At 38.7% G+C, this 25,229-nt stretch overlaps 1 protein-coding gene across 6 annotated transcripts in view; it reads right to left on the bottom strand.

The window, feature by feature from the left end:
• Nucleotides 1–25,229, bottom strand: part of LOC133296887 (phototropin-2) — a 56,497-nt gene that overhangs the window by 14,840 nt on the left and 16,428 nt on the right. For 5 of the 6 annotated variants that reach the window (XM_061495932.1, XM_061495934.1, XM_061495933.1 and 2 more), the window contains 5 exons: nucleotides 19,562–19,638; nucleotides 7,603–7,687; nucleotides 7,305–7,385; nucleotides 6,475–6,578; nucleotides 1,044–1,093 (listed from right to left, as the gene is read on the bottom strand). In XM_061495932.1, coding sequence (XP_061351916.1) covers nucleotides 1,044–1,093; nucleotides 6,475–6,578; nucleotides 7,305–7,385; nucleotides 7,603–7,687; nucleotides 19,562–19,638 — 397 coding nt within the window. The remainder of the gene's footprint in view (nucleotides 1–1,043; nucleotides 1,094–6,474; nucleotides 6,579–7,304; nucleotides 7,386–7,602; nucleotides 7,688–19,561; nucleotides 19,639–25,229) is intronic. The other variant, XR_009749569.1, reaches the window with a different exon arrangement.

The following is a 25,229-nucleotide window of genomic DNA, read 5'->3' as shown; positions in this document are numbered from 1 at the left end:
CATAGTGCTATTAGGAGGAGCTCTTTTGGGAAAAGTCCATAGATGAGTCAAGTCTAAGATTTGCTTAAGCAATGGTCTCTAACAACTACCAGTGGCCTTTTCAAATGATGACTACGAGAAAAGTGGCCAATGTTCCAAGGTTGATGTGATAACTTCCTTATCCGCTCAAACAGCCACCATTGTAAACAAGACTGACACTTTTGGGTGTTCTTACGGACCAAAGGCTCTTTGTGAATGTTAAGTACGCAGAGATGAGAATTCTAGTGACCGCTGACCTTCTAATATTGAAAAAGCACAATATGTTGGAAATCAGGCAGCAAATTTATCCATACTCCGACAATTATTATCCAAGGCAAAGAATTGTCCAAACTTTTCATGGAACAATAATGAAGGACCTTCTTCTAATGTAGAGCAAGTATAACTTGCAAACACAAGCAAGAGCTCCACAACAGAAGAGTCATCATTGGAGGAGATGCTCAAGCATTACATTGTAAAGAGTGATGCGACCCTTCAAAAACTTAGTGGCATCACTAATGGCTATTCAGACAAATGCTATTAATCATCATTCTTAAGGAACATTTCCAATTGATACTGAACCTATCCTAGAGGCAAAACAAAGGAGCAATTCAAGGGTGTCACTTGTAGAAGTGGTATAGTGCTATAGAGAATATTCGCAAGAAGCTAGAAGCCCCAAGTGCGAATTCTAATGAAGAAGTAATTAAGAAAGAATATAAAGAGGAAGTTGTAATTGAAAAGAAGGAAAAGGCCACGGTTGAGAAGAATAAATTCATTCCAACCACCCCACCGAATTTTAACAAAAATTGTGGAACATCCGTAGGTTTTTAAAAATTAATTACTGTATGGTAGCACCTAACAAAAAGATCCTTCCAACTGTATTGTTACTGAACAGTGAATACCAAAATACCATAGAAGATATTATGAACTAAACCCATGCAACTATACAGATTGATGATATATTGAATAACAAACAGCCTAAGAAGGTAATATGAACTTATAAAATAATGATATAATCAGCCACGTACCTAAACAGTGGAGATATTCCAAACAAATGACAACCTCTGCAGCATAGAATCTGGTTACGTGATAGAAGTTAACAAAAAATATAAGGGTCGATATTGGATATTATAAATTTATATAATACAATCATCTGTTTTTTATTAGGTCTAGTTGGTATATGTCCAGGTTAAATGTATGTAGTTAGTAGTCAATTCAATTTGATATAGAATAGCTATTAGCTTATTATATGTGAAGAAAATCAGAATTCAAATATGTTTTCGTTTTTATTTCCTATTAATTAGGATTGATTATGATTGATTAGGATTGATTGTGATTAGGATTGATTAGTCGTCGCTGAGTCATTCTTAGCGATTCTTCCTTGTATAAATACACACTCATGTAATTTATTCAATATCAATATACAGAAACCTTTTTTCAATATGGCATCAAGAGCGGGTTCGTTCCTACCCTAAATCAGCCACCTTCAAGGCTGAAATCATCCAAAAATCACCCAAACACAATCCAACCTAAACCCAAATCCCAGAAAACCATATCTACAGACCTCCAATCAAGAAGGTGGAGGTACCATTCAACTCAGAAGGCTCCGACGAGTTGAACGCAGCCGGACCCGTTGCCGTCAGACCTCCCACGCGCCGCCACACGCGCGGCTCCTCTCCGGCGCGTGTCATGCACGCGCCGCCTTCCCGGACTTTTTTCCCGGCGCGAGCTGCCCAGATCACCTCGTCGGCCTCCTTTGTCCCTGTTCCAGTGGTCAAATATCAAATTGGAGAAAAAAAAAATTTGGGGTCCACGGTCAAACCTTCACTTTCTACTCATGGCTTCTTTGAATCGTTCTTCCGCCTCCTCTTCTGCCCCAAATTCTCAGCCCTCTGGAGACAACTTAGGTTTGCAGATCACTAATCACCGGTTGAACGGTAAGAACTTTCTGCAATGGTTTCAATAGGTTAAGTTGGTCATCCGGGCAAAGGGTAAGATGGGCTATCTCGAGGGAAAAATTAAGAAACCTACTGAGGATTCTCCTAATTATGATGATTGGGAGATTAATAATTCCTTGGTCATGGCTTGGCAGACTAATTCCATGGAACCACAAATTGGCCAAACCTATCTGTTCTTCGATACTGCCAAGGAAATTTGGGATACTGTTCAAAAAAATTACTCAGATCTGGAGAATACCTCTCAAGTCTTTGAACTGAGAAATAAGTTGAGAGACTTTCGTCAAAGGTGTATGACTATTACTGAATATTTTACTGCACTAACAAATTTATGGCAGGAATTGGATCTTTATTATGCATCCGATCTTAAGGGATTGGAAGCTAATACCCAATTTAAAAAACACTTGGAGAAGGAAAGATGGTATGATTTCCTTGCCGGACTCAACCGAGATCTTGATGAGGTTCGTGGTCGAATATTGGGGCAGCGACCGTTACCTTCACTTGCTGACGCCTTTGCTGAAGTTCGTAGAGAAGCCAGTAGACGGAGAGTAATGCTGGGAGAAAAGGAGTCGCTTGATAAGTTTGATGATATGTCTGCATTAGCTGCCAACCGTACCATTGACCGTTCCTCTGGAGAATCAAAACGGGATGGTCGTCCGTGGTGCACCCACTGCAATAAAATTGGTCATACCCGTGAGAAATGTTGGGAAATCCACGGGAAACCTGCAAATTAGAAGCCCAAAGGACAAAATAAAGGTCGTGCATATCAGGTCTCTACTGATGACAAGGTTGATGAGCCCCATGCATCCTCTGACTCTGATGGTGTCTTTCTTAGCAAGACTCAGTTTGAACAACTTCAGAGACTTTTGACTCAACCTCCTAAGGCCACTAGTAATATGGTCCAGCAAGATACAACTTTCCATGTTGATAGTCAAAATCATTGGATCCTTGATTCTGGAGCCTCTGATCATATGACAGGTAATCTTGGCTTGTTTTGTTCATACACTCCATATTCTGAACCCTTTCGGGTTAAGATCGCCGATGGCAGTTTTTCCCAGATTGCGGGACACGGAACCATTAAAATCTCTGAGCTGATTAATTTGACATCAGTTCTTTATGTTCCTTCTCTGGCTTGTAATCTCATTTCCATTAGCAAGCTAACTTCTGAGTTGCATTGCTTTGCTAAATTCTTTCCACATGGTTGTGTTTTTCAGGAACAGGACTCGGAGAGGATGATTGGCAGTGCTAGAGAGGATGGTGGACTTTACTACTTTGAGGAGGATGTGACTCATGAAGCTGTTTTCGTAGAAAAAAACTCTATGTTTTCTTTTGATTCATGTAATGATGTTATGTTGTGGCATCATAGGCTAGGCCATCCAAATTTTATTTATCTTCAGAAGTTGTTACCAAACTTATTTATTAATAAAAGTCCTAGTTTGTTTTCTTGTGATATTTGTCAACTTGCCAAGCATACTCGTGCTCATTATCCTTCTAAAGTTCACCATGACTCTTCCCCATTTTCCTTAATTCATAGTGACATATAGGGTCCATCCCGTGTTAAAAGTATTTCAGGTACTCGATAGTTCATTACCTTCATTCATGACCATTCTCGAGTCTGTTGGGTATATCTTCTAAAGGACAAGTCTGATGCTGCATCCGTGTTTAAAAAATTTCATGCCATGGTTCAAACCCAATTCCAAGTTGCTATACAAATTCTTCGTACAGATAATGGCAAAGAGTATTTTAACTCTATTCTTGGAGAATATCTTTCCCAACATGGCATCCTTCACCAAAGCTCGTGTCTTGACACACCCCAACAAAACGGAGTTGCGGAAAGAAAAAACCGACATCTCCTAGAAGTTGCTCGGGTTCTTATGTTTACCACGAGTGTTCCTAAATATCTTTGGGGAGAGGCAGTTCTCACTGTCTCGTATCTGATCAATCGAATGCCATCTTGTATTCTAAAATTTCAGTCTCCTCTTTCTAGTTTTTTTCGTACCTTCCCTTCCTTCCGAGGCGTCTCCTCCTTACCTCTCAAGTTATTTGGTTGCGTTGTATTTGTCCATATTCCCTCCCATCAACGGTCTAAGCTTGATCCTAAGTCTCTCCAGTGTGTCTTTATTGGTTATTCTCCTACTCAACGTGGCTATAAGTGTTATTCACCCTCTCTTCATAAGGTCTTTGTCTATATGGATGTCACCTTTTCTGAGAATGACCCTTTCTTCCCCTTGACTTCTCTTCAGGGGGAGTCTATAGGAGTAGATGAAGATCAGTCATGGGAACCTACTGATGCCACAATATTACCTCTACTTTTGGAAACAGGGGGAGCTACAGAATCCTCACCATCAGAAGCCTTCTCAAAATGGGGACAAGTTTATAGCAGGCGAAAGCCTCCTTAAAGTGTGAATAACCCAGAGCCTCTACACTGCCAGGATTCTGAACCATGTTCTAGTTCCAGCACCCCAACACTTGAGTGTCAAGGTGAAAATGATCTACACTTGCCCATTGCTCTCAGAAAAGGTACTCGATCTTGTACTACTCATCCTATTTCTAATCATATTTCATATGGAAAGTTGTCCCCAGGGTTCCGTGCTTTCAATACTATGTTGGATAGTACAAAGATACCGAGAAATATACATGAGGCTCTCGATGATAAAAAATGGAGGGATGCTGTCTTTGAAGAAATGAATGCTTTAGAAAGAAATGGAACTTGGGAGATAGTGACCCTACCCAAGGGAAAACAGGCAGTAGGATGCAAATGAGTGTTTACAATAAAATTCAATGCAAATAATAGCATCAACAGATACAAGGCAAGATTGGTTGCAAAGGGTTTCACTCAGACTCATGGGATAGATTATCATGAGACTTTTGCTCCGGTTGCTAAAGTCAATACCATCCGAGTTCTCTTATCTCTTGCTGCCAACCTAGAATGGCCTCTGCAACAGTTAGATGTGAAGAATGCATTCCTAAATGGTGACTTACATGAAGAAGTCTATATGGATCCTCCGCCTGGTTTTGAAAAGAGAAATCGATCAGTGTGTAAACTAAAAAAGTCTCTATATGGATTGAAACAGTCTCCCAGAGAATGGTTCGACAAATTCACACAAACAGTTAAAAGAAGAGGCTTCATTCAAGCACAAACTGATCATACTCTCTTCCACAAACACTCTAAGGATGGTAAAATTGCTATTCTTATTGTATATGTAGATGATATAATTCTTACAGGTGATGATATTGAGGAATTGAACACCTTGAAGAAATTTCTAGCAGCTCAATTTGAACTCAAAGACCTTGGGACTCTCAAATATTTCCTTGGTATGGAAGTTGCTAGGAGAAAAACAAGCATCACTCTCACACAAAAGAAATATGTTCTAGATCTTTTGTTGGAAACAGGAATGTTAGGGTGTAAACCTGTTGAGACACCTGTGGAACCTAATACCAAGTTAGGTATTGAAGATGGGAATGAGGTGGATAAAGAACAATATCAGCGATTTGGTTGGTAAACTAATTTACTTATCTCATACGCGTCCTGACATTGCCTTTGCAGTGAGTATGATTAGTCAATTCATGCACTCACCCAAGGAGAAGCATCTTAGTGCAGTCTATAGGGTGCTTAGATACCTCAAGAACACTCCAGGAAGAGGATTATTCTTTAAAAAGGGGTATAAAAGGACAATTGAAATTTACATTGATGTAGATTGGGCAGGCTCATCAGTAGACAGGAGATCTACCTCAGGCTATTGCACCTATGTGTGGGGAAATCTTGTTACTTGGAGAAGCAAAAAGCAAACAGTGGTTGCGAGAAGTAGTGCTGAGGCAGAATTTCGAGCTTTAGCTCATGGAGTTTGTGAAGGAATCTGGTTGAGAAGACTTCTTCAAGAATTGAAGATTTCATATTCCCTACCAATAAAACTATATTGTGACAACAAGGCAGCTGTTAGCATTGCTCAAAATCCTGTGCATCATGATCGAACAAAGCACGTGGAAGTTGATCGTCACTTCATCAAAGAAAAATTAGATGATGGAAGTGTGCGTATGATATATGTTCCAACCAAAGAGCAAACTGCAGATATCTTTACCAAGGGCCTACACCGTCCAGCATTCGAAGACTTGATTGGCAAGTTGGGAATGATCAACATTTACCTCCCAACTTGAGGGGGAGTGTAGAAAATCAGAATTCAAATATATTTCTGTTTTTATTTCCTATTAATTAGGATTGATTATGATTGATTGTGATTGATTAGAATTGATTGTGATTAGGATTGATTAGTCATCACTGAGTCATTCTTAGCAATTCTTCCTTGTATAAATACACACTCATGTAATTTATTCAATATCAATATACAGAAGAAACCTTTTTTCAATAATATGATATTGGGCTGCGCCTATCATTCTTCTACTGGTCTTTATTTCTCAGTACAAATAAAGTTTTAGGAGAAATAAATGTACTGATCATTCTGGTCCGTGAAGTTCTGTTAGATACTTAATGGGAAACCAAAAATACCTTGCTGATTCTTCTTTGAAAATCTTCATGGGTTGCTTGTCAAGCAATGCAAACATCTCTCCGCCGGAGCAAAAGTCAGTAATCAAACACACATGTGTAGAAGTCTGTTAAGACAAAGGAAATATCAGAACAGACGGCTAAAAGACAACTGAATTGGTACCAGCTCGAGTTGTTAAGATTTGGGTATAACATTGACACGAGAGGTTCAGTTCCTCTAAGCCTTTCTCCCTCCCCTACCTAGAAGCTTGGAACAAACACTAAAAAAAGGAAAAAGAAAAAGTGGGCTAACAACTCTCCCTCAATAAGACAGCATTAAAAAAGAAGAAGGAAGAACATACCAGTATAAAAAGAAGATTATGGAAAATAGAGTAACTAAAGACTCATAATTTGGGTGTATTGTACATCATCACTATGCATTTTACTTTTTGTACACTAAATGAATTTGGGTGATACTGTTTAACATATTATGTAGTAATTTTGTAGGTAGTATTTTTAGGAATTTTATTTAGTTAAGCCAAGTAGCTTTGAGAATAACATTGGAAGAAATAGAGTCCTAATAAGATACTATATAGGGTAGACTATTCTAGAAAGGTTTTTACTTGTCAATCAAGATTTGCTATAACTATAAGGCCTGGTAAAAATAAAAAGATGATACAATCATACAGAACTTTCATTAATTATGAATTGTTCCAGAGGTTCTTCCTCATTTCTAGTGGACTCCAAAGCCAGAGTTACTGCTTAATGGATTCTAGTTTGTCTGGTAGAACAATATCTAGCTAGAACTTCACAGTCCAGTCCTGTATTGATCTTAATAGATTTGTTATATTTACCTGAAATGAGGTATATAGTGTTGGAAGAAAAGGATGATCCAGTAATGATATAATCTCTCTTTCAATGCATGCTCGGTGAACCTGTAATAGCAAATATATTCCATCTAAATATAATGAGTGAGAAAACACTAGTTCTCTCAAGCCCAAGTAAAAGAATAGCTTAGAGAAAAAAACATTAAAAGAAAGGAATAGCACGTTGTATTTCCAGAAAATAGATCAATTAGCTTATTTTCAACAATTGAAGGGAAGAGTGCAGAAAACCTTTAAAAAAACTAGTAACTTTCTTACATATCCAGACCTTATTACGATTTAACATTACAGATTTTTCCATTGCCTTCATTGCATATAGTTCGCCGGTACCTTGGAGTTCCACCAAATGAACACTGTAGCACAAAACAGAATGACACTTCGATTAAAAAGCAGAACAACTTTGATTCTAGGAAAGTGAATTTTAAAGTATAAGCCCACAAACAGAAACTCATCAAAGTGTTTAATGGTACAAATGTGTTTTAGTGAAATGACAGATGAAAAGCAAAGTGAAAAAAGTTTGTTGCTTTTAATCAGTTAACCATTTACTTTTCAAAACCTTACTTTATATTTTTCCAACCATGATTGGTTATGAGGCATTCATAACAACTTTTGTACAAAAGCTTTTGCACCAAATAGCATTGTTATACGCAGAATCAGAATCCAATTTCAGAAACACTCATAATTCAAGCAAGATTTTCAGGAAAATCAAAATGTGAATGTTATTGACAATTCGAAACAAGTTGACCATCATATTTATGTGGATCTAATGCTTGAATGGAGTAAACATAGGGCTTTCCAATCTGTTCCAAATTTGAAATGTGATCATCAGCATGATCATAGAATTTATTGCCTGATTATCACAATCAGGGTTTTCATGCCAGTGCATCCTAATCAGAAGAACATTTTGCCTGATAACTATCATAACCATAGGGATTGTTAGCCTAATTAATCATCAGATAATGATCAATCTGTTCCAGTTTTTAAAATATTAGATGGCAAACAAACTGTGTTTGAAAGATATGGATCCATCCACTATAGTAAACCCAATATTAAGAAAGGTTGGGTTGTTAAGAAGTAGGTGAAAATCAATACGACTCTAGAACACAGCCATGCCAGGTGCTGCATCACACATTCAGTTGCAGATTCAGAGGGTATAGTGAGAGATATAGACATGTTTCAGCATTTGGCAAAATGCTCAACGTTGGCAGGTCCAATTCAAACAATGTCTGGTCATGCAGACAATGTTGAATATCATCATGATTCCTATTAGAATAGTATGTTAAAGTAGTACAATGTATATAATAGAATAGTCCCACATTTTGTATAAGATAGATTAGTTTATGTACTTGTTAATATATATATATATATATATATATATATATATATATATATATATTCCCTGTGTGCTCGTATTAGACACACAATCATTCCATCTTAAGTTGGTATCAAAGCTCTTTGTTCAGCAAACTTTCGCTTCTACTAAAACCCTAAGTCCACTGCTTAGGTGTTCTCTCCTTCCTTGTCGTGCGTCCCTCCGGCTTGCAATTGTCAGAAGCACTATTCACAGACAGAGTTACTGTTCACGTCACCGGAAATACTTTCCCAACGTCCTTTTTCGGTCGTTTCAGGACAGAACTGCTCGGTTTTGTCTCCTCTTTCCGGATCTGCTCTTGGTTCTTCGTGGGTCTCTTTTTTGGCGCGTGTTTCTTCTTGTTTGGCTATCAGTTACATTCTATTTTCTTTGTTGTGCATGTTTTATTTCCTTCATAAGGGCAGAATCATCTCCTGTTCACACGAAATATGAGGAGCATTGTTACACGAAGTATCCTCACTTGCGACCCTCTCATGCTGCATATATAGCTTAGTCAGATACTGCTTTATCTAGTTCAGTCTCTCTCTCTCCTACAGACTATGCAACACTCCAGACTCTTCTCAGGAAGGCTTCTCCTTAGTTTCAGCCTTCTGCTCCAGAAACTGGTAATCTTGTTGCTTGTGTTTCTCATTCTACATCACTTGGTCCTTGGATATTTGACTCAGGTGCTACCGATCACCTCAGTGGTAATAAGGAACTCTTTATATCTCTTACTTATTCCGATCATTTACCTTCATTTGCCCTAGCTGATGGCACAAAGCCCCTGTTCGTGGGATTGGACAAGCTCGTCCAACCTCGTATTTGACCTTGACATCTGTCTAGTACATTTCTGGCATCCCTTATAACTTAATTTCTGTTAGTAAATTGGTCCACTCCCTTACTTGCATTATTACCTTCTTTAACCATTCTGTTTCTGTGTAGGATCCGGTACGGAGAAGACGATTGGAATGGGCCATGAGTCACGAGGTCTTTACTATCTGATTGTGCCTGGTCCTTCAGTGGCATGCTCTCTCACAGAATCTCCACAACTTATCCACAATCACCTTGGTCATCCAAATCTTTCAAAATTGCAGAAGATTGTTCCTCTTTTATCTAGTCTTCAGTCTTTATATTGTCTATCGTGTCAGCAAGGGAAGCACACACGCTCCTTCTTTGTCAGTCGAGTCAATAAAAGAGCTTATGCTCTTTTCTCTCTTATTCATTTAGATATTTGGGGTCATATTCGTACTTTGTCTGTTTTAAGCTTTTGGTATTTTGTTACGTTTATTGATGATTATTTAATTAAAAATCGTTCTGAGTTATTCTCCATTTATAAAAGGTTTTCTGCTGAGTTATTCTCAATTTGGTGCCTCTATTCGTATTTTACGTTGTGATAATGCTAAGAAATATTTTTCTTTTTACTTTTCTAATTTCTTGGCTTTAAGTGTATTTTTTTTAGTTATTATCGCCTTCAAAAGGATTATAGTTGTTATTCTCCTAATCTTAAGCGTTATATTGTTTCCACTGATGTCACTTTTCTTGATCAACAACCCTTTCATTCTATCTCATCTCAATTGTCACAAGTTGATTAGGTTTTTCCTATTCTTTTTCTTGATTTTTCTTTACTAGCTACAGGTGACTCAATCCTAAAGGAGCGACCTCTTGTTTCCATCCCTGAGGACCGCCCTTCCTCACCTATCAACGTCGTCAGACTGTGCCTCCTGTGGACTTGACCCTGGTTGACTCATCGCCTTCTCCTGTCAACTCTTCCCCTCCGGATCCTTCACTAGAGGCTCTTCCCATTGCCCAAAGAAAAAATATACGTACTAGTCGTAACCCTTATCCTTTTTGTACCTTTTTGAGCTATGACCGTCTTTCTATTCCTCATTTCACCTTTGTTTCTAGTCTTTTTTCTGTTTTTATCTTAAAACCACATGCGAAGCACTTTCCCATCCAGGGTGGCGCCAAGCTATGCTTGATAAGATTATCGCTCTTCATCCCAATGGCACTTGGGATCTTGTTCCTGCTCCTTTGGGGAAGTCTATTGTTGGTTGTCGATGGATCTTTACTGTCTAGGTTGGATCTGATGGCCATGTTGACCGTCTCAAGGCGTGCTTAGTCGCCAAGGGCTTTACTCATATTTTTGGCATTGACTATAGTGACACATTCTCTCCTGTCGCTAAGATGGCATCTGTGAGCATGTTTCTTGTCTTCGCTGTTGTTCGTCACTGGCCACTCCTTAAACTAGACTTAAAAATTGCTTTTTTTCATGGTGATTTACAGGAAAAGGTTTACATGGAGCAACCACCTGGCTTTGTTGCTCAGGGGGAGTCTGAAATAGTGTGTAGACTTCGTAAGTCCTTATATGGCCTTAACAGTCTCCTCGGGTGTGGTCCAGCCGTTTCAGCTATGTCGTTCAAGCTTTTGGCTTGCTTAATCCATAGTAAGGTTGATTATTCTGTGTTTTATAGGTGCACATCTTCTGATAAGTGCATCTATCTGTAAGTCTATGTCGATGACATCATTCTCACTAGAAGTGATAAAGCTGGGATTGACCAATTAAAACAATATTTGTTCAGTCAATTTCAAACAAAGGATCTTAGTAACCTTCGTTACTTCTTAGGGATTGAGGTGACACAGTCTAGACAGGCCATTTCTATTTGTTAAAGGAAATATGCCTTAGATATCTTAAAAGAGACTAGTATGTTATGGTGTAAATCAGTTGATACACTCATGGATCCCAATATCCATTAGAACTGGTGTGTTTGTTCTAATGGAGACAAGCTTCTTACAACACTATTGCAGAAAAATAAACCCAAAAGCTCACCCTTTGAACCAACACACCTAGGTTCCTAGAGATCCCTAATACCTTCAAATAGTCATGGAACCAGAAAATTATATTAAAGTAAAATAATGGAGACAAGCTCCTTACAACACTAATTGCAGAAAAATAAAACCAAAAGCTCACCCTTAGAACCAACACACCTAAGTTCCAAGTGATCCCCAATTCCCCCAAATAGTCACTTAATTCATGCCTACCTCACTCTAGACACTCCCCCTCCTTTTATCCTATTCTCTAAGAATATTCTAGAACAATTCTCTACCTAACTACCTAACCCACTCACCACTTTTCAAGCCTATAAGTCTAATCACATTCTATTCTTCAAACAATCAGATGATGGAAAAAAAATCTGATTGTATATATGGATGATATTAAATAAACCAGAGATGATATAGAAGAAATAGAAACGGAAGAAAGTTCAAGGGAGTGGATTTGAAATTAAAGAACTTTAAGAACTCAGATACTTCTACGGAATGGATGTAGCAAGAAGAGAAAATAATATTACAATTTTCCCAAAAAAGGTACACTTTAGAGTTGTTGAAAGAAAAAGGGACGCTTGCTGTAAACCAGCTAAAACACCTATGGACTGAAATATGTGTTTTAAAAAGATTGCAGATGGAGTTTCATAAGACAGGGGAAGATATCAACTGACTAGTATGAGGCTTTTATAATTGTCCATACAAGACCAGATCAGAAATCTAACTTGAATCTCTTGGGTTTTACCATATCTGAAATCTACACTAGGAAAAGGCATATTGTTTGAGAAAAATGAACTAAGAAACGTGGAGGATTTTACTAATACAGATTGGGCAGGTTCAATGAAGATAGAAGATAAATTTCAGGTTATTGTAAAAAGGTTTGGGACAACAAAGTAGCCATTTGTGTAAGCAATATTTCGATTCATCATGACTGCACTAAGCATGTTGAGATAGATCGGCAATTTATCAAGGAAAAAAAAAGATGGAATTGTGATAACCTAAGAGAAATAATATTAATAACAGTAACAATAATAATAATAGTGTGTACCCTTTTTTGTATAATTATATCATGCCAGACATGTTGGGTTTAGCTTAAAGTGATGTTATAAACATTGATATATTTGGTTGACACTGAATGTTAGTAGTATTGGTTATCATTTAATTGGTAATATGAACAGTTATTTTCATTTTGTTAGAAATAATAATAGTTTTGTTATTATTAGTTTATTATTCTAGAAGGTTATTTGGGCTTAGCCCATTAGGTCATTTAACCTCTTTAAATAGAGGACTCTTGTACAGCATTATACAGAATATACAATACATTCATCCTTTTCAAGTTGGTATCAGAGCTTGTGTTCCAGGAATCCTGCTTCGGCATATCGTGCCGTGCATCATACCGGCAACCATCCTTTCACACCTAACCTTTATTTAGTCACAAATTTTTTTTTTTGTCCTCAACCTCGTATCATAAGGAAAAACATCGTCAGCCTCCGTTCATCGCCGGAAGCAGCCACAAAACCACCGTCCGCCACTGTTCACCGCTGTCAGACTGCTTTTCCGGCGACTTTTCCGACCAACCACCACGCGATCAGGAGCGGCTCAGGGAGGCGACCCTGTCTGTCCAAGCCGCGTGTTGATCGGAGCATCCACGCGCCGCCACGCGCCGGTGGAAGTCTCCGGCGGCCGAACCACTGTTCCGGCGCATGAGCCACCGTCCGGCCACCGTTCTAGGCCGGACCACCACCATCTTGCTCGCCTCCTCACCCTCTTTTCAGATCTGCTCTCCGTTCGTTGTGGGTCCCATCCGTTTGAAAGATATCAGTGAAAAACCCGTTGTTTTAACATTTTTGTGCAACGTTTTTGCGCGATTTCTTGCTTTCTTGTAGTTCTTTGCTATTTTCTGGTCATCTCCTTTTATTTTGTGATGGAGGGCTCAAATAATGCGTCCAAAAACACGACTGGCATCATCTCCGGTACTACCACATCTCCATTCTTTTCTCGGGCCAGTGATTCCATTTGGAACAGTGGACGCGGTCATAGACGTGGCCGCGGACAGAGGCCTCGTTACAATTATTGCCAGAATCTTGGGCATTTTGAAGAACGCTGCTATAGGAAGTACCCTCATTTGAAGCCAGCCAACTTTGCTCAAACTGATGCTACGCCACCTTCTACTGGATTAGTAACTCTTTCAAGTGCCGACTATGAGGCACTTCTCAAGAAGGTTTCTTCTCAGCATCCTACTCAAGACACTGGTAATCATGTTGCTTTTTTTTATCAATCATCTCTTGGACCCTGGATAATAGACTCAGGTGCTACTCATCATCTTTGTGGTAATACAGATCTCTTCACTTCACTTTCTTATTCTAATAACCTACCCCATGTCACTCTTGCTGATGGCACTAAGGCTCCTGCTCGTGGAATTAGGGAAGCCAATCCAACTCCCCTTTTAACTTTGAGTTCTGTTTATTATATACTTGGCATTCCTTTTAATTTAATCTCTGTTAGCCAGTTGATTCATTCTCTTTCATGTACTATTAGCTTCTCTAAACAATCCTTTTCTATGCAGGATTCGGGTACGGGGAAGACAATTGGAGCAGGCGTTGAGTCACGAGGTCTCTACTATCTGATTGCACCACTTTCTCCAGTAGCCTGTTCTCTCACAGAGTCTCCTGAGCTAATTCACAGCCGTCTGGGTCATCCAAACCTCTCCAAGCTTCAGCATATGGTTCCATTTTTTATCCAATCTTAAGTCTTTAAACTGTCATTCTTGTCAGCAAGGAAAACATACTCGCTCCTCCTTTGCTAATAGGGTCAATAAAAGAGCTAATGCTCATTTTTCTATTGTTCATTCTGATATTTGGGGTCCGAGTCGAACAACGTCTGTTTTGGGTTTTCAGTATTTTGTCACCTTTATTGATGATTTGTCACGTTGCACTTGGGTTTATTTAATGAAAAAACATTCTGAATTATTTTCAATTTATCAAAAAATTTGTGCTAAGATAAATACTCAATTTGGTGCTTCTATTCAAATTTTGCGCAGTGATAATGCAAAAGAATATGTGTCTCTTGAGTTTTCTAATTTTTTGGAGAAACGTGGGACGTTACACCAGACCACTTGTTCACACACTCCACAACAAAATGGAGTGGCCGAACATAAGAATCGACATCTGGTTGAAACTGCTCGTACCCTACTAATATATGAATGTTCCACTTCGTTTTTGGGCAGATGCTATACTCACCTCTTGCTTTCTCATCAATCGCATGCCCTCTTCTGTACTCAATAACGAACTTCATCATAGTGTTTTATTTTCAGGAGAACCTTCCTATCCTCTACCTCCACATGTATTTGGATGTACCTGCTTTGTATATACTCGTTTTCAAAAAGGGTATCATTGCTACTCTCCTGATCTCAAGCGTTATATTGTCTCGGCTAATGTCACTTTCCTTGATCAACAACCTTTTCATTCTATCCCATCTCAGATAACACAGTTGATCAAGTTCTTCATGTTCCTTGTCTTGATTTGTCTTTACCAGTTGCAAGAGACTCTATCCCGGGGGAGCAACCCCTTGCCTCCATCCCTGAGGACCGTCCTTTTCTCACCTATCAGCGTTGTCAGCCTGCGCCTCCAGCAGATTTGACCCTTATTGACTCACAGCCTGCTGCTGTCGACTCTTCCCATCCGGATCCTCCATCAGAGACTACTCCCATTGCCCTTCGCAAAGGTATTCGATCCACTCGTAACCCTCATCCACTTTATAGTTTCTTGAGTTATGATAGACTTTCTTCACCACATTTTACTTTTGTTTCTAGTATTTCGTCTATTTTTATTCCTAAAACCACAGGTGAAGCACTCTCTCATCCGGGTTGGCGTCAAGCAATGATTGATGAAATGCAAGCACTTCACTCCAATGGCATATGGGATCTTGTTCATGCTACTCCTGGAAAGTCAGTTGTCGGTTGTCGATGGGTATTCACTGTCAAAATTGGTCCTGATAGCACTGTTGATCGCCTCAAAGCTCGTTTGGTGGCCAAGGGATACACTCAGATATTTGGTCTTGACTATGGAGATACTTTTTCTCCTGTTGCCAAGATGGCATCTGTTCGCCTATATCTTGCACTTGCTGCCATTCATCAATGGCCACTTCTACAACTTGATATCAAAAATGCATTCTTACATAGTGACTTGCAAGAGAAAGTATATATGGAGCAACCACCAGGTTTTGTTGCTCAGGGGGAGAGTTCTGGCATGGTATGCAAGCTTCGTAAATCTTTATATGGCCTGAAGCAGTCTCCTCGGGCCTGGTTTAGTCGCTTCAGTTCTGCTGTTCAATCCTTCGGTTTAACCCGAAGTCAAGCGGATCATTCTGTCTTCTATCGGCATAGCTCTTCTGGCCAGTGCATCTATCTCCTGGTCTATGTTGATGACATCATTATTACTGGCAGCGATCAAGCTGGGATTGATCAGTTAAAGAAGTACTTATTCAATCAGTTTCAGACCAAAGATCTTGGCAGACTTTGATATTTCTTAGGAATCGAAGTAGCACAATCTAGGAAGGGCATTTCCATTTGTCAGAGGAAGTATGCACTGGATATCTTAGATGAGACTGGTATGTTGGGATGTAAACCCATTGATACAACTATGGATCCTAATATTAAGTTATTGCCTGGACAGGGGGAGCCATTGGCAGACCCTGGTCGTTACCCGCCGACTAGTTGGAAAGTTGAACTATCTTACTGTGACAAGATCAGACATCTCTTTTTCAGTTAGTGTGGCAAGTCAATTCCTTGACTCTCCTTGTGACTCTCATTGGGATGCAGTTATCAGGATTCTTCGATATATCAAAAAGGCACCAGGAAGAGGTTTATTATACACTAATAAGGGGAATGCAGAAGTGTCTAGCTATTTAGATGCTGACTGGGCAGGTTCTCCTTCAAACAGACGATCCACCTCCGGGTATTGTGTTCTCTTCGGAGGAAATTTGATCTCTTGGAAGAGTAAGAAGCAAACTGTGGTTGCCAGATCAAGTGCAGAGGCAGAATATCGGGCCATGGGAAATGCGACCTGTGAGCTCATCTGGCTAAAGCAATTGCTTAAGGAATTACATCTCTGTGAACAACGGCCTATGAAACTCATTTGTGACAATCAAGCCGCATTGCACATATCCTCTAACCCAGTCTTTCATGAGAGGACTAAACATATAGAAATTGACTGTCACTTTGTTAGAGAGAAGATTCAGTCAGGCGAGATCGAGACAGCATTTGTCAATTCCTGTGATCAACTTGCAGATGTTTTCACCAAGGCTCTTAGAGGTCCCCGAATAGATCATATATGTAACAAGCTGGGTGCTTATGATATATACGCACCAGCTTGAGGGGGAGTGTTAGAAATAATATTAGTTTTATTATTATTAGTTTATTATTCTAGAAGGTTATTTGGGCTTAGCCCATTAGGTCATTTAACCTCTTTAAATAGAGGACTCTTGTACAGCATTATACACAATATACAATACATTCATCCTTTTCAAGTCATTTAAATGTGACTGTTACAATATATTAATGATAATTAACGTAATTATGATGACCATTAATATTACCTACAGTTTCAACAATTGAAATAAGTATGATGACTTTTGATATTACCGCAATTAATGTCTCAGTTACAAAACTTCAGCTATAAATAGAGGCTTAACCCAACCAAACCAAATCACTTTCAACCCTCAACATTTCTCCATCTTCTCTTCTTCGCCTCTTTCTTCTTATTTCAAACTTTTATTTTGTTATTATTTTTCTAGCTGCCGACTGCGCTTCTCTTCTCTAATCGTATTTCCTCCTAGAAGTCATCAAACACAGAGACCAGGTAATTCTGATCCTTAGGGCATCTAAAATTAGTTTTAGATGACATTTGGTATACATAATCCTCTAGGTTATCATAGGATAATTTTATATTAAATTTGTGAAATGTAATCTTAATCCTTCGATATTTTAGGATGTTTTCATATATTATATGTAACACTTAGGGTATTTAAATTAAATTATTTTAACCTCTAGAAATTAATTGGATTAATTATTGGACTTTGGCTTTACGCTAATAGATGTGAATATTTGAATTATGATATGATGATAGGATTTGAGTTTTACTCTGGTGGATGTTGAATATGAAAATTATGATATTCTTGAAAAATTGAATTTGGAAATTGTACTCTTGATTAAATTGATGTGGAAATTATGAAAACTATTTGAAGAAATTTTCCAATTATAAGAATTGAGACAAGATTGAATTTTATTGATTGTGTGTGATTGTAATAAATAATAGTAGGAAGATAGCTTTTGGGATGGTACCTCCTGAAAGTGATGAACACAACCTCTGGGCTTTATGCCTTCGATATTACATGATGTGACAATGATGTTTTTCATTCTTCTCAAAGTAGTATCTGGCAACAGGGTTTCCCGGGATACTAGTAGCAACTTTGGGAAGACGTGTACACATTAGGATTTGATATTTTGATATAGCCAATTTAGATTATACATGGCTGGCAACAGGGTTTCTCGGGTCACGGGGTAGACTGGCAACAGGGTTTTCCGAGTCTACCATTGTTCTCTTCCCACTAAGAGGACTAAATAAAGATTAATATGATTAATAACGAGTTGATACTTGATTGGAATTTTTGAGTTATATTACTTTATTTGATTATTATGAGTTATATTTTTTTTGGGAAAAGTGTGTATCATTTTAAAGGATGTAAAGTTGTGTCATTTTAAGTGAGAGAAGAGATAGATAAAGGAGGACAGAGAGTGGACAAAAAAATATAAAGATGTGGGTCCCACCTCTTTGTGAGATGAAATGACATTAGTTGTGTCATTTAAAAGAACAAACATTTTTCCCATTTTTTTTTGTATATTGGATTGGGATTACCAGCTTTGCTGACTGTTTGTGTTTGTGGTTGTTTGGCTACAGTGATCCTTCGGAAAAGCAGATTTCCTGTGAAACAGGTTCAAAGGATGGGGCTAGCTGTGGGCAGTAAGGATAACGACTCAGATATTTTTAGCTAGTTCTAAAGTTTAGAAATTTTATGAGATTTAATAAATGCATAAGACATATATCCTTTAGTTAAACTTTAGTCTTTGGTTTTATTTAATGTAATAAATTTAGTCTTGCACTTGTCCATAGTACAAGTGCGGAGGTAACATTTCCCATATTTGGTTAATTTAAATTTCACAGTTATTTACAGCTTTCGAAATTCTACGTTATTATAAATTGTTAAAAATTTGGAGGTGTTACAAGAATAAAACATGACATGTGTGCCTACAAAACAAGAAGCAGCAGATGTTCTAAGTAAAAGGTTTCCTATGCCAAGTTTTGAAAGCACCGGAAGACAAACTAGGAATAACTAACATCTACTCATGAGTTTGAGGAAGAGTGTCCTGACAACTCTTTCCAGACATGCTTCCCGATTTCTACGAGTTTAGGAATTTTTTTAATGATTATTTGCACTCTATTTTTTTCCAGATTCTTAGCTTCCTTATTTCTTGCAAGTTTACTGATTTTAAGGTATGTAGTTTTTGAAAGTTTTCCTAGCATATATTTTGTACCTAGTAATCTAAATAAAAAGATAACAATATAGAATTTCATCTCTGAATACATTTTCCCCTTTTATTGTGGGCATTTTGTGGAAGGAGTTTCCCAGGAAGGTTTGGGACAGTTGTGGTGGTTTCTTCTTCTGTTTTCTCCTTCGGATGCGTTTGCTCATGGTTTCCTATTGGTATGGGGATTTTACTCTTTGTTTTTCTTTTGCATTGTGGTTTCTTAAACCTTATCTTCACATGTTTCCCCTTGCTATCTAAAAAAATAAAAGCAAAAGCAAAACAATTTATGTCATACATGTAAGATTTGCATATTCAAGGGGAAAAAAACACATTGAATGAAAACAAAAAGATGATCAGCAACGACGTATTAAAAGAAGTAAAGATGTGCATCAAATTCTAAGTTGAGAAGATAACCAGAGGATGCATGCCACCTATACAATCTTGTTTCCCAAAGCAACTTAAACATATTACCTGCCAGTATCTCCACAACCCAATGGTCTTATGGGCAAAAAATGATGCAGGCCCATCTTATCACCACTTGCAGCTATCTAAGAGTCAGAAATAAAATTAATGAAAACAACAACATAAAGACAACTTTTTCAAAACAAACCAACATACCAGTTTGTAAACCTGTCATACATATTCAAATTTAAAGATGAACACTAGTTTGTGACTACCATGCAACTAACCTGCATAATGAAAACCCTAAACACTGAAAAAGCAACGAAACACATCACAAATATCACCAATAAACATATACTACAGTGACTACAGATGAATCAAAGCTGAGCTAAAACTATATATTAGGTAAACCAAATACCAGAAGTAGTACTAACTAAGGTTGACAATTCAGAACTTCGAGAGTTAATGCCACAGTTGTCCTAGTTTACCCAAAAAAGTTGAGCATACATGTCACTTAAGGATATGGTTAGCACAGAGCCTAGAAGTTGAGTATCAACCTCACATTCGATGTCCAAATCTACCAAAACGTCATTGCAGAACTTGTGTTAAAGTGGCTGGTCTGTATTAGGCTCTCTATAGAGCACGCTTTCAGCTTTCAGTTTGGGTTTCTGTTGGTTCTCTAAACTGAGAGCTGTTAATATAGGTAGTTAGTTAGAGATAGTTACAGCTGCCTCTGGCTATATGTACCTTGTAAGAGACTCAGATATTTTCTTAACACGGTTGCAGATTCATTTCCAGAATATTCCCATTCGCTCAAATCTTCTACAGTAAACTTTCTCTCACTTACCCTCACTTTCAGTTTCTCTTTGGTTATTGAAACTCAAAAATCTGAGACTCAGACGACTTTTGTTCTTGTATTTTTTGGATCTGGTTCATGAGAGGAAATATAGTGCTCTTGTCTTCAAAAGCCCTCTTCATTTCCATGTAGCAATCAAATAGTATCATATCTTTTGACTAGCGAAATACAAAATTTGCATCTAGTAATAAACATGATTCAAGTCTTGCTTCCTAACATACTAAACTCAATCATTGACTTCTTCGATGTCTACACAGTTGGTTAAGAACCAAATGATTCAGGAATTTGATACGAACCTTGGGAGAATCTCACCCCAAAAGCTAGTTCGTAAGGTAGGAGAGCCCAAAGTCCATAGAAACCCTACACCAGAACCTTAAGTTTTCGATATGGGACTCCAAGTCTCATACCTTGCAATTGGATCGTAACAAAGTTTAAATACATTTTTATTTTAATTATTTTAATAGCTAATTTGGCTATTCTTTTTTCCTGGTGTTGGGAGTGTTGGATTATTGTCAGCCTGAGTAAAAAGGAGAATGAGCATAGCTTTGAAACCGATGAAAACAATAGGGGAAGGCAAAGATTGCTGTTAATACTAAAAGGAAAATATAGATTATTGTAAATTTAAAATTGGTAGGATTGGAAATGAGATTTTGGGAAAAAACAATAGCCTCTCGAATGCTACTGAGTCATTTGTTTCTTCTCTGTAATTTTTGTTTACTTTGTAATTCCCTTCATTGTGTGTTGTTTCCTGTTTCTTACTAGAATCAGTTTACAGAAATGCGAATTCAGTGTTTTAGTTTCCAATATTTCTCTCCTTGTTTCTGGTACCTTACACAGTGCTATACGAAGAGCACAGACAAGCTAGATTATCTCTTTGAAGAACCTCCCAATGAAAAGCATGTTGAGGCTAGGGAATAATAAATTCTTAACAACTATAAAGTGTACAAATAATCAAATTGAGAGGACAGTATCATAGTCTATTTAGGTCACAACCAACCATTCAAATCCTTTAAAAGAAGGAGAAAACAGTCTTTGAGTGCTCCAAGGAACTAAATATGATCTTCGAAGATAAGAGCACTAAGTTCTTTTTACCAAATATGTTCAAGAGATGCAAGAATACATAGAGTCGGATCGTGACCCTCTCAAGAAGACCTATACAAGAAAGAAGAAGGGTGACCTTAAGGAATTGGGTCACAAAGACACTAGGGAGGCAGACCCAATGAATGAAGAGGAGATGGACCCAAATAAACCACAACATACATCAGAGGCCCAAGGACAGAATGGGGAGGAACAAGAATAAGCATAACAGAATGTGTGATGTGGGATGGATGCGTGATATGGAATGATTTGGTAGTTATAGGAGAGAGAATATAGGAAGCAGATATAAAAGGATAAACGTATATAGTGGGGGGTTTGATAAGTTTCATTGTCAATGTCTGTCATTGGGTACGAGGAGGTAGAGAGGGACTGAGAAGTCCTCTTGAGTGAGTATGAGAGTCAGGCTATGTTAGCCATATCAGTAGTGTCATTTTCATTCTGCAATTTCCCTTTGTAAAGTGTCTTTCGTTTGTTGGGTCATTTTAATACCATCAGTGTTGTTGCTTTCCTATTTTACTTGTTGTGTGCAATCTGATTCCATCAATTTGGTATCAAAGCTCTCGATCCTTGGAGCATTGAATGGTAAATACAAGAATGGAGGGACAAGTAGATTCGGTGGAAAGGAGAACGACCCAGTTGGAGGGAATGCGTCAGCTTCGTGAGACGTTCTTGGCTTTTATGAACAGGGAGAATGATAGAGGGAGAGAAGGGAACATGGGAGGAAATGGGAATCCAGAGGGGGATGGTGAGATTAGAGGAGAGAACAATGGAGGAAATGGAAGAGATGAAGATCGGATGAGGCATCTGGAGGTACCATACTTTACGAGAGACAATCCGTATGGATGGGTATATTGGGCCGAACGTTACTTCGGGCTCAACCAAATTCCACCGGAAGAGCAGATGCAGGCCACATCAATTTATATGAAAGGAAAAGCTCTGAATTGGTTCCAATGATGGGAAGCCCGAAATCCAACCGTCGATTGGGGGCAGCTGCGAGCAGCATTACTGCAATGGTTTCACAACACCACTTCAGGGAACCCATATGAAGCTTTTATGTGCCTTCGACAATCCGGTACCATCTCTGAGTAATGAGAGAATTTCAAATTGTTAGTAGTGCCTTTAAGGGGAGCAGACGATAAGGTGATGAAAGCGGCATTCCTAAACGGTCTTAGGGAGGAAATTCGTGCAGAAGTTCGATTACAACCGACGACTGATATGGAGGCAATCATGTCGTTGGCTCTGTGTATCGAAGATAAAGAAACCATACTAGGGAAGAAGACAACCCATATGGGCCGTAGTGGGTCATTTACTAATGCACTAGGGGGAAGTTTTCATTCAAGACCAGCCTTGACCACCAACACAGGAATGCGAAGTGGACTGGGCTGGTTCTAGTGTGGGTCCAATAATGTTGGCAATAAAAGTAATGGGCCTCAAACCCGGCCCGATGAACCTAATGTCATCTTAAGGAAAGGAACAGTTGAGGCAAGTGAAGGCCAATGATCGAACAATAGGGGAATGCCTGATAACGCTAGTGGTAGTGATCGAAGACCAAGGATCCGGTGGCTGACGATGGAGGAAATTGCAGACCACCGATGAAGGAACCAATGTTTTAAGTGTGACGCACCCTTATCTCCTGATCACGTCTATGGAAACCCACATCTGCATGCCATGTTGCTCGAAGGGGGAGGTGAATGTGACGCGAAAGAGGACGAGGCAGCAGTGATGGCTATGAGCCCCGAGGACTTGACGATGAGGCTGAGTGTTCACCGTATTGTAGGTGTGACTTCGAATAGATCGTTGAAGGTTTGGGGGGGAGATCAAAGGGAGAAAGGTTGTGGTTCTTGTTGACTCAGGAGCGTCACACAACTTCTTGCATGACCAGATTGTGAAGGAGCTAGGGCTAATGGTGGATGCTACAAAATCGCATATGGTGGAGGTAGGCGATGGACATCAAGTTCAGAATAAGGGCGTTTGCCATCGACTAACATTGAAGTTTCGTAATACGGAGGTAGTACAAGACTTCTATCTTTTTCCATTGATGGTGATAGACGAAAGGAAGCAGAAAGGGAAGTTAGAGGAAATAGCTCAGGTTTTGCAAAAGTACCACGACATTTTCCAACCTTCAACAGAGTTGCCACCTACTTGAGATTGTGACCACCAGATCAATCTAATAGTAGAAGCGGCTATTCCAAACATAAGGCCTTACCGCTACCCTCACCACCATAAGGAGGAGATTAAGAAATTCGTGAATGAGATGCTGATTTTGGGGATGGTTAGGCCAAGTACCAACCCTTTTTCAAGCCCGTTGATACTGGTCAAGAAGAAAGATGGAAGCTGGAGATTTTGCATGGACTACCGAGTATTAAACCGAGTAACTATTACTGATAAATTTCCTATGTCTGTCATTGATTAATTATTAGATGAGTTGAATGGGGCAACAATGTTTTCTAAACTAGATTTGAAGTCTTGTTACAATTAAATTAGGATGAGGGTGTAGAATATTGCTAAGACAGCATTCCGCGCTCACGAGGGTCACTACAAGTACCTCGTGATGCCATTTGGGCTTATAAATGTCCCCTCCACTTTTCAGGCATTAATAAATGAGATACTTAGACCTTTTTTAAGAAAAAATTTCATGGTCTTTTTTGATGATATCTTTGTATATAGCAAGGACACCACAATGCATGTACAACACCTAACTAAGGTATTGGAGGCACTAAGGCAGCACAGATTGACTGCTAATTTAAAGAAATGCAGCTTCGAACAACATGAATTAGAGTACTTAGGGCACATAATCAGCCAAGAAGGTGTGAAGGCGGATCCCAACAAGTTAGAGGCCATGAGATCTTGGCTGAAACCAAAGAATGTCAAAAGGGTCAGGGGTTTCCTTGGAATCACTGGTTACTACTGAAGATTTGTTAAGGAATATGGCTTGATTGCACGGCCTTTAACACAGCTGCTTAAAAAAGCCAGTTTTATTTGGGGAAAAGAGGCAGACAAGGCATTTGAAAATCTTAAGAAAGCTTTAATTAATCTGCATACGCTGCTAGCATTGCCTGATTTTGATAAGCAATTTATTATTGAATCAGATGCCTCTGGTCCTAGGCGTTAAGGCAGTGTTAATGCAAGATGCCGTTCCTATAGCTTTTCTCAGTCAAGCATTTTCGGAAAAAGAAAAACATTTATCCGTTTATGAAAGAGAATTGAAAGCTATTTTGTTTGCAGTTCAAAAGTGGAGACATTATTTATTGGGAAAGAGGTTCATTATTCGCACGGATCAAAGAAGTCTCAAGTATCTTATGGAGCAGTGGGTTATGCCCGAAAAACAGCAAAAATTGGTGGTGAAGTTACTTGGATTCGATTTCGAATTCCAATATAGATTATGGGTAAAGAACAAGGTAGCAGATGCCCTATCCAGGGTCATGGAATTTAAGGAGTTATCTATGATTTCCAATCCTAATTTGCATTCATTAATAGAGGAGGTAGAGACTGACCATGCCATGCAGCAACTAATGCTCGAAGTTCTGCAAAAACGACAGTCTCATCCAAGTTATACAGTAGCCAGGGGGTATTTATGGTTTAATGGTTGTTTAGCATTACCATCAACTTCTGTCTATATTCCTCAATTTCTACGTGAGTTCCATTGTACTTCGTGAGGGGCCATTCGGGTGAATTGCGGACTTTTAAGAGGATTTCTGCTTTATTCTTTTGGAAAGGGATGAGAAGAGATGTATCCAATTATGGTAAGGCTTGTAACACTTGCAAACAATAGAAATATAGCCA

This window comes from Gastrolobium bilobum, unplaced genomic scaffold (genome assembly GCF_033153095.1).
Source record: "Gastrolobium bilobum isolate Gb01-03AN ecotype WA unplaced genomic scaffold, APGP_CSIRO_Gbil_v1 utg27913, whole genome shotgun sequence".
Taxonomy (NCBI): domain Eukaryota; kingdom Viridiplantae; phylum Streptophyta; class Magnoliopsida; order Fabales; family Fabaceae; genus Gastrolobium; species Gastrolobium bilobum.
The sequence above is the reverse complement of the archived record's forward strand: the minus strand, read 5'-3'. Positions and strand labels throughout refer to the sequence as shown.